General features: G+C 38.7%; 1 protein-coding gene across 2 annotated transcripts in view; it reads right to left on the reverse strand.

The window, feature by feature from the left end:
- LOC122795551 (elongin-A-like) overlaps positions 1 to 14,316 on the reverse strand; it is a 1,176,755-nt gene that overhangs the window by 43,505 nt on the left and 1,118,934 nt on the right. For both annotated transcript variants that reach the window (XM_044063776.1, XM_044063777.1), the window contains one exon: positions 8,002 to 8,135. In XM_044063776.1, coding sequence (XP_043919711.1) covers positions 8,002 to 8,135 — 134 coding nt within the window. The remainder of the gene's footprint in view (positions 1 to 8,001; positions 8,136 to 14,316) is intronic.

A 14,316-nucleotide genomic window follows, 5' to 3' on the forward strand; every position in this document is an offset into this window, starting at 1 on the left:
TGCAGCCCCATGAATTTATATATCTCTATACGCATATATATATATATATATATATATATATATATATATATATATATATATATATATATATATATACACACACACACACACACACACACACACACACACACACACACACACACAAACTCAGAGATTGCCATAAATCAGAGAAAGACCGCCATCTCGGACTTATCAGTCACTCTGCCTCTGTTTCAGAACTCTCTCTAGCGAATGGCAACATTTTAAATGATTACCTCTTGAAATGGCACGTGTGGAATATATTCACATTGATCCTAACTATTGATCAGATACAGCCACCTTACTCGCATATAAAAGATGATGTACTCCTAACTGTGAACATATTTCAAATAACAAAACAAGATGAACTACAGTGCTGGAAAAGATGACAGCTTTGAAGTTAATAATATTGGCCCCAAACAACATTTACACAAGGTGGGTGCATACCATCAAAAAACTCAGAACTATAATTCAAAGTACAGTTTGAAAATTTTTGCAGAAAAGAAATCACCCTTGTGCATCAAAACCATAGTATTTGTTAAAGCAGCAAAAGCAGTAGAAAATGAATTTCACTGATATTAAGCTTGCATGTTTGCAGAGTGTTTGTGTCCGTCCGTCTCCTTGTCCGGGATGATTCTGGAATCTGAAATGCATTTATGATCTGGCAAATACACTGTTGCACTGTTACAACCAAGTACATTTTTTATGTCAGGTGGAAGAGTCACACAAGTTGACCTGCTATGTTTTATTGGCTAAAGGGTAACAACATCAGTGAAGTGCTTGTCTGTCATCTAGCTATTATGTAAGGGTTGGCTCACAAAGTTATTCCTTAGCAAAAAGCTACCTCTCAGGTTGGCCATGAACAGTTTTGTTTTGTGGAACTGGACTTGGTTACAACTGATGGAATGGTGCTGATCCACAAAGAAAGGTATAAAAAATATTATCATGGAGCCATGTAGAAAGCACAGAGGATTGCTATTATCGCAACACAGAAAGGCTCACTTGGGTCAAAAATTGAACAAATTCCCTAGGTCGTCAAATAATTTTGTATTTATGAACTTATTCAAATCTGATAAGTCTAGAACTGTTCTTGTTGTGTTTTATTTTTTAAACACCTTTGTGACACAGGCAAATTTACATTTAAGCAAAAGTAATCAAATAGCACTAAATTAACAATTACAAACAGTATACTTCACATATACTGCTATATACTATATAACCTAGGCAACATTAAATAAATTCAATTCCTGCCCTCATTTTTTTTAAAGAAATGTCTTTATTAAACCATCATTTGTAACATAAGCAATCATACATTTATATAAATGAAAATGAATCACACCGACACAATCCTAGTTGTAAGCATTTTACATTACAAACCATACTGCCACACTCCCAGTTGCAAACATTATACATCACTTATAATCTACCCAATCATTTTTTTTTTTAGGTTCATAGTTTAGTACTAGGCTAACTGCCCTTGTGGGCCATTTTAAGCCTAGCAAATTGCCCCAGGTGAGAATCTAACCTTGCACCTTGTGTCTGTAAGGTAAACACCTTAACCATTATGCCAACCTTCCCACTGGGGAGTCAAACATTACATAGCTCACTTAAGTCCTGCCTTCTTTTAAACTTCATTCCTCCCCTGTATGTATTGTTCCCACATTTCCCATTTTTCATGTGCAGTTTTGCTCCTTCTGTTACTATATTTACTACTTGTAGTATAGTTGGTTTAGATTTTGATTTCCATTTTCTAGTAATTGCTTTTTGGCAGCCACCATAATTAGAGACAGCAAGGCCTTACCATGTCTAGGCAAATTAACTGTTATTGAGGTGTTGTCTGTTTTGGAACCAGAAAAGCTATAAAACGTACCCCCCCCCCCATCTTACAATTGGAAGGACATGTCTGGATAGCCTTCTTAGCCAGAATCTAATCCATCAAAGGAAGGGGTACAGTACGGGACTGTCTCTGGGTTTTCTGAATAAACTTTTATTAAACTGTCTGCAACACCCATGTGCCTGTCCTCATCTGTTACCAGGCAGAAAGACAACTCAAATTTGCATACTAGGGGCGCTGGTGAGAAGTAAAGGAATTCTGAAGATTAAGCTTTCTGGTTGAATCTGATCTTCATGATGCAGCTGAGATGTAGTTGGACTGCTTTCCTTTGAACAGTTTCTAATGAAGTACAAAGACGTTGCTTATAAAATGGATTCGTATTACTACTGAAAATCTTCTTAGGCTGAGGTGTCCGTGATGCATTTGCTTAAATGAGGACCTTTATCTTGCCTATTTAAGTCAAAACAAAGTTTTGAAGTCACAGACATATTCAGAAGCGCCTTGATTTATCACCCTCCTTTTAAGATATTGTTCTACACCAAGCCAAACTTCTCGAATCTACTGTCAACATGCAGTTCTTGAAAAAGCAGCTGCAGCATCATTATGTACACATCTGTATATGCAGTCTATGTTGTCTGCTGTTGTGATTAACTTTTCTATGTGTGGTGTTAATATTAGGAGCAGACTGTAGAGCTTCCTGAATTTGCTTCAGGAAAGAACTCACTTAGTAAACTACAGTGCCTACCTAAATGAAAAGATACTAGTGGAATATATTTCCCATTTTAGGCAGGCACTGATGGATAGCTAAAGGATTCATCTTTGTATGTAATACATAAATTATCTCCATCTAAAGGAAATTTGTACAATTTGTCAGCCTTGGGTGCTGTAGACTTAGAATCCAAGCAATTAGTTCTAGCATTCAGGATATTTTTTAAAGTACAGGACAGTAAAGAAACAAACCATTTTGCATCTGGAAGCTTATAATGGCTCTGCATCATTTTCAGGAGATGATATATTACCCACAGGTCAACCCAAAAACTCTCCCCAAAAACTAAAACTTTCCATGAAAGAAAGACTTCCATGAAGACTGGGGAAGAATTTGAGGAAGGGGGGTTATCTGACTCATATATATGAACTAAGATGCAAGTTATCTGACTCGTATATATGCACGGAGATGCTTTATTTTCCTCTTAAGTACACAAAGGTTCACACCTCTCTACTCTACACTACCTACAGACTGACAATAGTACAATAAACATACTGATGTTGGTTCCTGTTTGAACTAAAATGCTTCCTTGAAAATACTTTATACCTGAAGGAAGGCTAAATAAGGCGGAAGCTAAGCTAAGTGGTGGTATGGAGGACTTAGCTTGTGAAAATACTTCAGAAGTGCTTCTTCCTCCACTGAAACCCTTTGATCCAACATCAAGGAAGCTCATACTTCCTTTAGAGCAAGGAATATTTAATATTGATATACACTGATTTGTATATAATTTGATAAGCATGAATATTTCTTCTCATATTTTCTCTTTTCCTGTCCAACTGATCCGCTACCTTTTGGAGGCCAGTCAATCACTCCAAAAATCACAGAACAAGAAAAGCAAATTGGTTTATAACTTGGACTTCATTCCCGGGTGTCAAGGCTGTTTTCAACATTAGTTGTCTTCTGAAGTATTCCTTATAGTTTTATTTGCATTTGTTCATGTTTTATTGCCAGTCCTTCATCAATTCCAAAATATGTATACACTCCCTTCTGCTCAAGTTCCTTTAATATCACCTTCCTGTCACATACTGATATTTTTTGGTACTGCAGATTTCCTGCATTAAATGTTGCTTTTGCACATTTAATCAACACCAAATGACATTCTTGTGTCTTCTGAGAAAGTTTTAATCGCTTGTAGTCATGCTTTCAACTCCTCATCTGATGAATTTGACCATTTTAAGCCATCTACAAAAAGCAGATGAGAAATCTAAGCAAGGTGGCTTTCTGGGAGCCAAAGTGTAACCATGCCCTAATCTGTTGAGAAGACATCTTAATGAGTTGAGGACAAAACAGCATCTGTGACAAATTACTACCCTGGAATATCCCTTTTATTTTGTCCCTGGGATAATAATTTGCCTTTTGTCATGGCTCGTCTGACAAGTGGTTTTTCACTGTTTCATGGTGACTGTCATTATGTAATTGATCAATGCAGGACATACCTTATACATCTGTAAGCACTCCTTTATCCACAAATGTGGGAAGCTGTTAAACCTATCCATGCCATACTTTTATTCTTCCTTTTTACAACTGTCTACTATGGCTTTATTTAGCAACAAATGATCCTTTGTTCCATGACTTTCCTTTGCTAATTTTTTGTTCCATTGTCATGATTGAGTTTATTTTCCAAATAACTATAAACTCTGTATCAATTCCAGTTTATAGTTTGTACATCATCAGAAGGCAAATCATTGGTCTACAATTTATAGGATGGCTTACAGGGTCACTCTTAAGGAGTATTAGTTTTCCTGTTGTTAACAAGGGTGGTGTCTGTTTGAGATGTGCACATAAGTAATTCTTGCTCAGAGAAAACTCTTTGCGTAAAAATGTTAATATTTTTATTTCTTCATTATAAAAAGGGTGATGATGTTGGGAATTTGAAAGTGCGTACAATTAAAGAGATCATGGGCAATGGCTGAGGAACTAACTCTTGAAGCATATAGAAATAAATTCAGAGAGAAGAGAAGAAAGCCACATAACATGGGTGATTATAACTGCACAAATAAATACTTTCATAGGTGTGTGAGTAGATGTTAAGAAAATACAACTGAAAGACTAGCAGAACTTTTGGTGAGTGAGCAAGAAAGCAGTACTCTGATAGAGGACATGACAGTCTTGATACTCTGACAGAGGACATGACAGTCTGGTTGGCAGGCTTGCCGTATAACATTGTTGAAATGATGGTGAGGAAGAGAAACCTTGGTCTTGTTAGCAGGTCACAAATGCATAAAATGTGGGTAGACAGCAGTACATATGGGTATAAGGGGACCCAATGCACAGCCTGAGCTATCACATGAGGTTCTGAAGGTAAATGAGGGTGCTACTGGTACAGGTAAAAAGCCAGGTCACAGGGTCAAATATTTTTTGTATAACTAAATAGGGCATGTTCAGTAGCACTGTCTGAGAAAAGTTGGGAAACAAAAGTCATGGGAGGCAGAAAGCATGGTGGCACGAGAACAGTGGTGGGTTGTCTGTTGACAGTTGCTGCACCAGTACCACAGGAGTACAGACTCTGTCCTGGTGGAGGTGAAAGAGACCATTGCCAAAAGGGTTACAGCATCAAACAACTATTACTAAACTTGCGCTGGTTAAAATGGAGCAATACCTGCTTGGGCAATTAACTTCAATTACAGCCAAGGAAAGGACACCTTTTCAGGTACTATAGGCCAGTATACTTGGATTGGATAAGAGGGCAGGTGAACGAGCAGGTGAGTGTTCAATAATATCCTCATGAATATTTTAGTAGGGAATGATTTTGATAATGCAGTACCTGATATACTTGCAGTGCAAACACTGTAGCTTGAAGACGAGCACTTGTTGAAGACACTAAAGTGAGGCCTAGACAGGGCCCACACATCCAACCAAGAATGGGGATTGTCTGTTTCAGAGGGCTAGTTAGACCCTGAATCTGAACATCTATTGACTGATGAATGGTACTAGACTTTTCTTGGAAGGCATTTCTTGGAAGGCATTAATTCAAGGAAAGAGTTCGTTGGAAGTAGCAAGCCTGAGTTTGAGGAACCTGTACCAGAACATACCAGACTGCCTTTGGAGTGGGAGCTGGGAAGTGTCACAAAGAGACTTGAGATACACTCAACTCTCTGGGTCTACTTTGCAGAACTTGAGGAAAGTAGCCAAGGAAGCTTCTGATCCTCAAGGAAAGGGTGAGTCCATATACTGAGACAAGATATAATACAGCAGGTGGCAGTACCAAGGGTTTATTGACAGGTACTTCTGACTACAGCCACTGTTTTTCTTTGATTCCATAATGGTATTATTTCCAAGATATCCTTTCATGTGGACAGAGGCAGTCTGTAAATCACCCCTATATAAATCAAATTTGTAGGTCACACATTGGGTTGCATGGCTAGGCTTGTGAGGGCCCTACTGACCATTAGCCTAGTATACGCGTATGAACATGATCGTAGAGGATACCAACACAGGCCCAAAAAAAGGTACTGCTACAGTCTTTCCTTCCCAAAGCTGAGGCTAACAATGAGAATTTTATTACTTTAGAAACAACTTCGGTTTCTGTTTTTGGGAGTCATTTGAAATGAATTACCTTCCTCAAAATTTAAAGTGTGATGACTTCCCTTTTCTATTCATCACCACCTCCTGTTTATCAGTACACTTTCTGGAATCATTTCTATTGAAAACAATGGGGAGCAAATGAAATAGGAAAAAACATCCTGGTAGTATAAAATGACTAAAAACCTACCATAACCACAAGAACACACTTTAACGGTGGTTTACCTAAACATCTTCAATGAAAAATGGCCAACATGCATAAGGCACTCCACAGACAAAAATTACACCAGTGTCAAAGCCTGATCTAAAACACTCAAAGCAATCAGATCTGATGGAAAGCTCATAGCAAATCTGACTTTATAAAGTACTCTTGTGCACCAACCAAAATCTGAAGAAAGGGTTGCTTGAGTCCAGCTTTGTCTTCAGAGGGATCAGGCACATCTTGTGACACTTCTGGATGATTTAATGTTGCAACAACCCTCAACAATGAAGAGCAACAGATGTTGGAGGAGCAAGTTATAAATGACAGTGCATCAAGTCAACCATCCCTCCACATTAATGTTTATTTTCATTCACAAAGCTAGCAGAGGCAGGAGGCGACTTTCAAATGGTAGCTCTGCTTCTGTTTCTACACTACATTAAACACAGGCTACCATTACATGGTACTTGCTTCACGGGACTTGGTGTCTTATTCTTTCAACATGACCACTGTCCTATCAGACCTCTCCCTCTGACACAGAAAACAGGAGCAAGGAATAAAAATAGAGAGCACTCACCTCAGAAAAGACAAAACAATCTTGAAGGATAATCATCACGTGCTTAAGACACTAAATGTTCTAATCACTGAATGACTGGCTCACTGTCCCTAAAGAGAGGCAGTCCAAACTGATTCTTCTTAATGACAAATGCAATCACAAAAGGCCACTCGACTACACAAACCCAGTAAGAAATACCCAGGAATCATATTACTTGCTGCACAATTGATTTACTTTTACACCACTCCTTCATTCAGGAAAAATAAATTCCAGAAAACAAAACATTATCCTGTATGAAAAACATAATGCAGGTATGTTCCAGTTAATGTTTGTAAAGGAACTAAATGCTGCATAGTGCCCACATGGTGGGGGAGATCAAGGCAAATTACCCTTTCAGTTACAGCAAAAATATATACGTAAAGTAGGAGCATATGTGGATGGAAATACTTGATAACAGTCACCTTCAAAATAACTTGTCAAAAGACTAGGCTATATACCTCCACCAATACCAATATTCAAAGAATAGCAACTACTGCTGAAAAATGCAGACTGAAGGAAGACTGATATATTAGTAGCAAAAAGTCTTAAATATAGTTAAGTGGAAAAGGTGGTTGGTCATACATCAGTTTGAGGACACTAACTTCACGTTATGGGCATTAACCACTCTGAATAAGAGACTAGTACAAACAAAATGAAGCAACTGGAGCTCCAAGTGTATACCTCCTCTACTAGTACGTTTGGTTGTTTGATGAAATGCAGCTTTATAGGACTCTTCATATCTGTAGATTTTGCAGGCACATCACACCAGTGATGTATAACAATAAGAAACTATCTGATACAATCAAGATTCAACTTGGTATCCTTGGAAAAATGCCAGATTGCATTATTTTTGTAATATGAAGTAATGTATACTTTACTCAAATATTGCTTTATTAGTAGAAATGCATAAAACTCATTCCTCCAGATTTATCTAACAGTTTCTAATCTAGTCACAGTTTCTCTCTTTTATATTACTTTCTCTTAAGCTATGCATGAACCTCACTAAAGGTTATACACTGTTTACACCACAGATGGAAATAATTAATGAGAACCCATTATAAACTCACTTCTCGGGCCCTTTTTTGGCTCATGACTTGATCCTCCACTGCTTGCTGCAGTACCCGAGCAAAGGTTAACATGCCCACTGGTAGACTGTGGACTATCAATGGAAGATGTTTCACTTTTACTTTCAGCAGTCACCCTGCAACAATAAAATATTCAAACATTCAACAAAGCAGCCAACCTCCAACAAAGAAATATGAAATATAAAGACTCAAATGAAAGTGCTTTAAATATACATATGAATGCCATGTGAAGTAGACCCAAAACATTTGAGTAAGTTGAGCTATACAGGGTAGCCTCTATGAGCAACACATATTTAAGATAAAATGTTTGCATGATGCTCAATTTAACTTGGTGCAAAGACTGAGCCTGGTCACATGGTAACATCTTTCAAGCAGTTATTCAGCTGTATTCAAAGACAGCATTAGAAATCATTTGTGTAATTGTACATAATGGAGTTCATCTTCCTTTCACTTTCCTTCCAATAGGCTAAACTATAAGGTAGGAAGAAGCTTGGATACAACAGAAGAGAAAACAATTTTATCAGCTTATAGACATTAATGTTTATTATAAACCAAGTATATGCCATTAATGATACCCTAAATCAGTTCTCTTGTGTGGTCAATGACTCAGCCAGGAAGAAAATACTAATGTAAATTTGATCTAGGATAACCTGCTGAAATACGTAGTAATGATTGTGTTACATATATATTCCCTTTAAATGGATTAAAGATATAACATTAGTTATTCTTTAAATTATGATAACCCTGCATATGCAAAGACGTTCATAGTGTAGATAACACTTGCTTCTAGCAAGAGGTGCTCCACATTTAAGAGACGTGTGACGCCAATTCATATACAGCAAAAGAACTCTGTACCCCATTCTCAAATGGCTCCACATTTAAGAGACCTGTGACGCTACTTCATATACAGCAAAAGAACTCTGTACCCCATCTCAAATGGCCCCACATTTAAGAGACATGTGATGCTACTTCATATACAGCAAAAGAACTCTGTACCCCATCTTAAATGGATCCACATTTAAGAGACCTGTGACGCTACTTCACATACAGCAAAAGAACTCTGCACCCCATCTCAAATGGATCCACATTTAAGAGACCTGTGATGCTACTTCATATACAGCAAAAGAACTCTGTACCCCATTCTCAAATGGCTCCACATTTAAGAGACCTGTGTCGCTACTGCATATACAGCAAAAGAACTCTGGACCCAATCTCAAATGGCTCCACATTTAAGAGACCTGTGACGCTACTTCATATACAGCAAAATAATTCTGTACCCCATCTCAAATGGATCCACATTTAAGAGACCTGTGACGCTACTTCATATACAGCAAAAGAACTCCAAATGGCTCCACATTTAAGAGACCTGTAACGCTACTTCATATACAGCAAAAGAACTCCGTACCCAATCTCAAATGGCCCCACGTTTAAGAGACATGTGATGCTACTTCATATACAGCAAAAGAACTCTGTACCCCATCTCAAATGGCCCCACATTTAAGAGACATGTGATGCTACTTCATGTACAGCAAAAGAACTCTGTACCCCATCGCAAATGGGCAGAGCAGTGGTACAGTTAGCATGGCTGCCACACAGCTCCTCTTTTTCCTGTGGTTCACCTCTTATTTCAGCAAACTCTCTTTGTAGAGTCTACAGTGCCTGTGCGGGTTTGACAGGTGTCCTGGTTTCTTCCACTTGCCAAAGACATGCCATTAGGTATGCTGGTCCTTTAAACTGCCCGTGTGTGTGTGTGTGTGTGTGTGTGTGTGTGTGTGTGTGTGTGCGTGTGTGCGTGTGTGTGTGTGTGTAAACACGCGGCAATGAAATGGTAGCCTGCCAACGATTAGTTCACTTTGTTTTGCTCAAAGTGGCAACACATACATTCACCTCCCCAATCAAAAAAGTTATCAAAGAATGCATAGTGATTCAACAGTAATAACAGATTCCTGACATAATAACTGGGCAGAGATAAAATGTCCACTGGACCAAAATCTAGTGGATAGTTAGTCAAAGGCAACATGATGGTGAACAGCTGTCATGCCCATGTCCATCTACACTGATCTGAATGTCGTGTACTCATGTTACTGATGTAGTGGGTAATTTATGGTACTTCATGATTACCACTATTTACTGTGCATCTGTCTGGTCAGTTATGAACACCTGAATATCTGTCTTTGTTCTGGGTAGTGGTGATACAGTGGAGTTCTGGTGGTGTTTCAGAATAAATTTTAGTCTCTCTCTCATATATATATATATATATATATATATATATATATATATATATATATAACTAAAATTAACCGCACTCAAAAAAATTGAACGAAGAGAAGAAATTTTAACTAAGAAATGAACTTCGTGACAATAAAAGCATTCAATAAAATAGTAAATAACACCAACAACTCTTGTAGAACTTTAGCGCTTTCATCTTATTTATTATCAAGACTTCTTCAGAAAGACATGTTTCATAAGTATGAGCAACTATTTTCACTTCCTTTATATACATTAGTTCTAGCAGGCCATTTAAATTAACAACAGTTCCTTTCCAATAGAAAAGTGTGAACAAGCAGGGTGCTGTGTGCATTTTCATTAACATTACAATTACAGTTACACAAGGCAAATTGGTCAGACAGTAATAGCCTTGTGGTGCCGTGTGCATACTAAAAGGGATAGTGTGCAAAAAAGGATCGTGTGCAAAAAGGGATCGTGTGCCAAAAGGGACTGTGTGAAAAAAAAAAAACCAAAAAGGTTGGGGGGAGACCAGGAAAGATGACGGCAGTCATGCTGTGATGATTCTAATATAAACACGTAACTTATGAGTGTTTGCCTCCAAAGGTAAGTAAAGAAGGGAACGGAGGAAGGTGGAGGAGTCAGGTAGAGAGTCCTACTATGCTTTGGCATCGGTGTGTGTGTAGAGAAATGTGTGGGTATGCCACCTGATGGGGGAATGGGAGGAATGTGGTGTGGACTTGAGGGGGGGCTGTTAGGGGGCCGCCCATGACAAGGAGCCTATGAATAACAGTGTCCCCAGAAGACTGTCAGTGCAGATGGTACCACCCGTGGGCTGGTTTGGATAGTATCACCTCTTGAATGGCTGCGTGAAAATGTGAGACCGGGGGGGTATAGTTGGTGGGGTCAGCGGGGCTAGCCTGGTGATTGGGAGCATGTGTGTAGGGGGTATGGGGGAGTCAAAAGTCAGAGAGAGAGTGGGAGCATGTGTGCAGGGGGTATGAGGGAATCAAAAGTCAGAGAGAGAGAGAGGAAACATTATATTCACTTGCACAGTTGTAAATCCATAAACACATTAAATCTACTTGCACAATTCTTCAAACCCTCTTGCGCAGTTCTTCAAACCCTATCACATTTCAATCTTGAAGAACTGTGCAAGAGGGTTTGAAGAATTGTGCAAGTAGATTTAATGTGTTTATGGAGTTACAACTGTGCAAGTGAATATAATGCGTTTCCTCTCTCTCTCTCTCTCTGACTTTTGATTCCCTCATACCCCCTGCATGAGACCTGTTTTTGAGGGGAGATGACTAATTGAGAATTTGGAGACATCACATTTGGGCTATCTGCATCTGTGGGCCAAATTCGAAGACCTACCATTACTTCCTCGACCAACTCTTCAGACTCCAGTTCATAACATGCTTTTTATTCTGCATAATACTCATCTTTGATTGCTTTGCATACTTAGTTTAGAATCCGCTATAAAAAACAAGCTCCTGTAGCAAATTAGGATTTGATCGACTAACAAAGTCATTTTACTGGTCATAACAGACGTTGCTGTGAGTTTCTGTGTTCTTCTGTGGGGTTAATGGCTGTTCTGATCTTTAATGAATTTTAGGCTTCATACAACTATCTTGTGTGGCCTAGATAGGTTTTCACAATAGTTTTAGACTCAGATGCATTTCTTCGCTTTTGCATTTAAAATGATGATGTGTGACTACAGAATATATATTTTTGTTCCCTTCATTTTACAAGGGTCTAACATATTTAATGAACACAATGTTCCACTACAACTTTAATGAATGGCAATGCCCTGATTTTATTGTGCAGAATAATTTATCACATGTTGACTTTACCCTAGAGCTTACGCAAAATTATATCAGACCTGGAATTTATTTTGTGTTAAACACTATGTTTCCACTTCATTCCATCTGCCTGCCTTGATTTCTTGTTTTAGTCTTTTAAGCTTTGTAGGAAGTTGTGTGTTTTATGAAAACATGAGGGCAGTCACTATAGGTAGGCATGGATGGTTGTACTTGGCTATAGTGGGCACACCAGTAACTTTTTGCCTCCCTGAAGCCAAATACATTCATCTACACCCACAGCTCCTACTGATAATGGCAAGAGGATTCTAGTAACACTTTGCAGTGGTTCCTTATACAGACACCAGGAACATCTACAACAAAACTGGGATTACCCAGACTTGTTGCATTAATAGATGCTGATTCAGACGTATCTCCATTATTCAGTGTCCTAGATGAGACAGGACATAAGGAGGATTATTTTCTATATAAGCATCAGTTGGTCCACGTTACCAGTAAGACTAAACTCTTGAACAATGATATGAGAAGCAGGAATAAAATATAGGTTTTCTCTTCTACTAACTGCCTGGATGTGTGAGGACCTTCCTATAACAGTTAAGTGGCCTTCTCAGTGGCTCTGTGTTGTGTTAACAAAACTGGTTGGCTTGGAGTGGAGGTCCTTACCATAACTCAGCTTGCTTAACCAAATATTGGTGGCCATCTTGGGAACTGTAGTAATTTTTGTGAAGGAAGGCTGACTGCTGCTATTTTCTGAATGAGCACCACTGACTCTCCCAGTCATAGCTGGAGCCAAATACTGGATAGTGAGTGCATTAACTATCATTTGTTCCTCTAGCTGACAGCTGGCTCAAATGTGCCCCAGGCAGCACTTGCTTGCACTTATTTTCACTTAACTGCTCTGATTTGTTTCTAGCTGTACTGGAAGCATCAGTGCACTGCATTTCATTTTGTTGGCACCACTGATATTAGTCTGTTAGTATTGTTTCACCCCCCCCAGTTTCCCAGTGCAGTTAAGACAAGTAGCACTCAATGCATTGGACAATACAGAGGCCCACTGAACTTGTTTCCCCTTCCATTGCCAGCTTCCTAGCTCTTGGTATCCCAAGACACTGTAGTAACTGCCTTAGGTCAACAGAAAATTCTGTCTGTGACAAGTGCAAATACCTAGCTAATATGGAGGCATCTCTCTCATGATTAGAAATATGCAGTGAGCATTACATAACCCTCACCTCAACCACTACCACATTCTCAAACAGATCACACAAAAATATCATATGCTTATGCCATTAAAACAATCCTTACCAAAGCCTTCTACAAGTTTTAAGAGGATCCTCAGCAAAACCTTCAAGCCCACATACTCCATTTACACCGAAATCAATAAGTCAGCAAAAGCAGATTTACTCCAAAAGTCAGTACTCATAAAATTTGTTTCTAACAAAACATTTTAGTAACTGGTTTCAACTATTAGGCATATAGATTTGCTGCTCATCATGCTGGACAGGAACAGGGTTACTGTTACAGCTCCCTTTCAGATGCCAGATCTTAGACATTGCAAACATCCTCAAGACCCTTTCCTCAGAGAAGTATGACTACAACATGGTAGTGGTCCATGTAGGAGTAAATGGCCTGGGGAACAAAACTCACAAACATGTAGAGATAGGTCAGAACTTCCTATGCATGTGACAGATGCAAATAAGACTCTGATCCAGAATGAAATCCTTCCTTCACAAAGAAGGATGCCTAGGGATAAAGACAGGATAATATGATTTAAATTGCTGGTATCATTTGAGAGAATTCCAGCATGCATCACCCTGAAATGAAAAGCTCAACGATCCTACTTCTTTTGAAAGGGAAAGCCTGCATCTTTTGTTCAAGAATTTTGGCATACAGGAAAAAGCTTTTGCTGTCCCGTAGTGCCATTTTTAGAGGGAGTCCATCTAGTGGACGTCCCAGATTAGAAAATTCATCTAACCTTATGTTGGAACACAGTAAGGTAGCTCTTCAGTGCAAGGAGTCTCAATAACAAATGCCCAGTCTTGAGGTGTTCATATTTCTGAACAGGTCCCTGTATGTGCAGATAGACAGTTTGTTTAAATGTAAAGAAAACATTCAATCAATACTAGAGATGTTAACGTAAACAAAATAGGCTAGCGCTTTTTGTTTACGTTAATAAAGCCTTTAAATTTGAAGTCGTTTTTTCCTGTGTGAAATACTATAGATGTTCTTCGTGTTTCACTGTTGCAGTCATTAC

This window comes from Protopterus annectens, chromosome 2.part2 (genome assembly GCF_019279795.1).
Source record: "Protopterus annectens isolate FY-2018-M chromosome 2.part2, PAN1.0, whole genome shotgun sequence".
Classification (NCBI taxonomy): Eukaryota; Metazoa; Chordata; order Ceratodontiformes; family Protopteridae; genus Protopterus; species Protopterus annectens.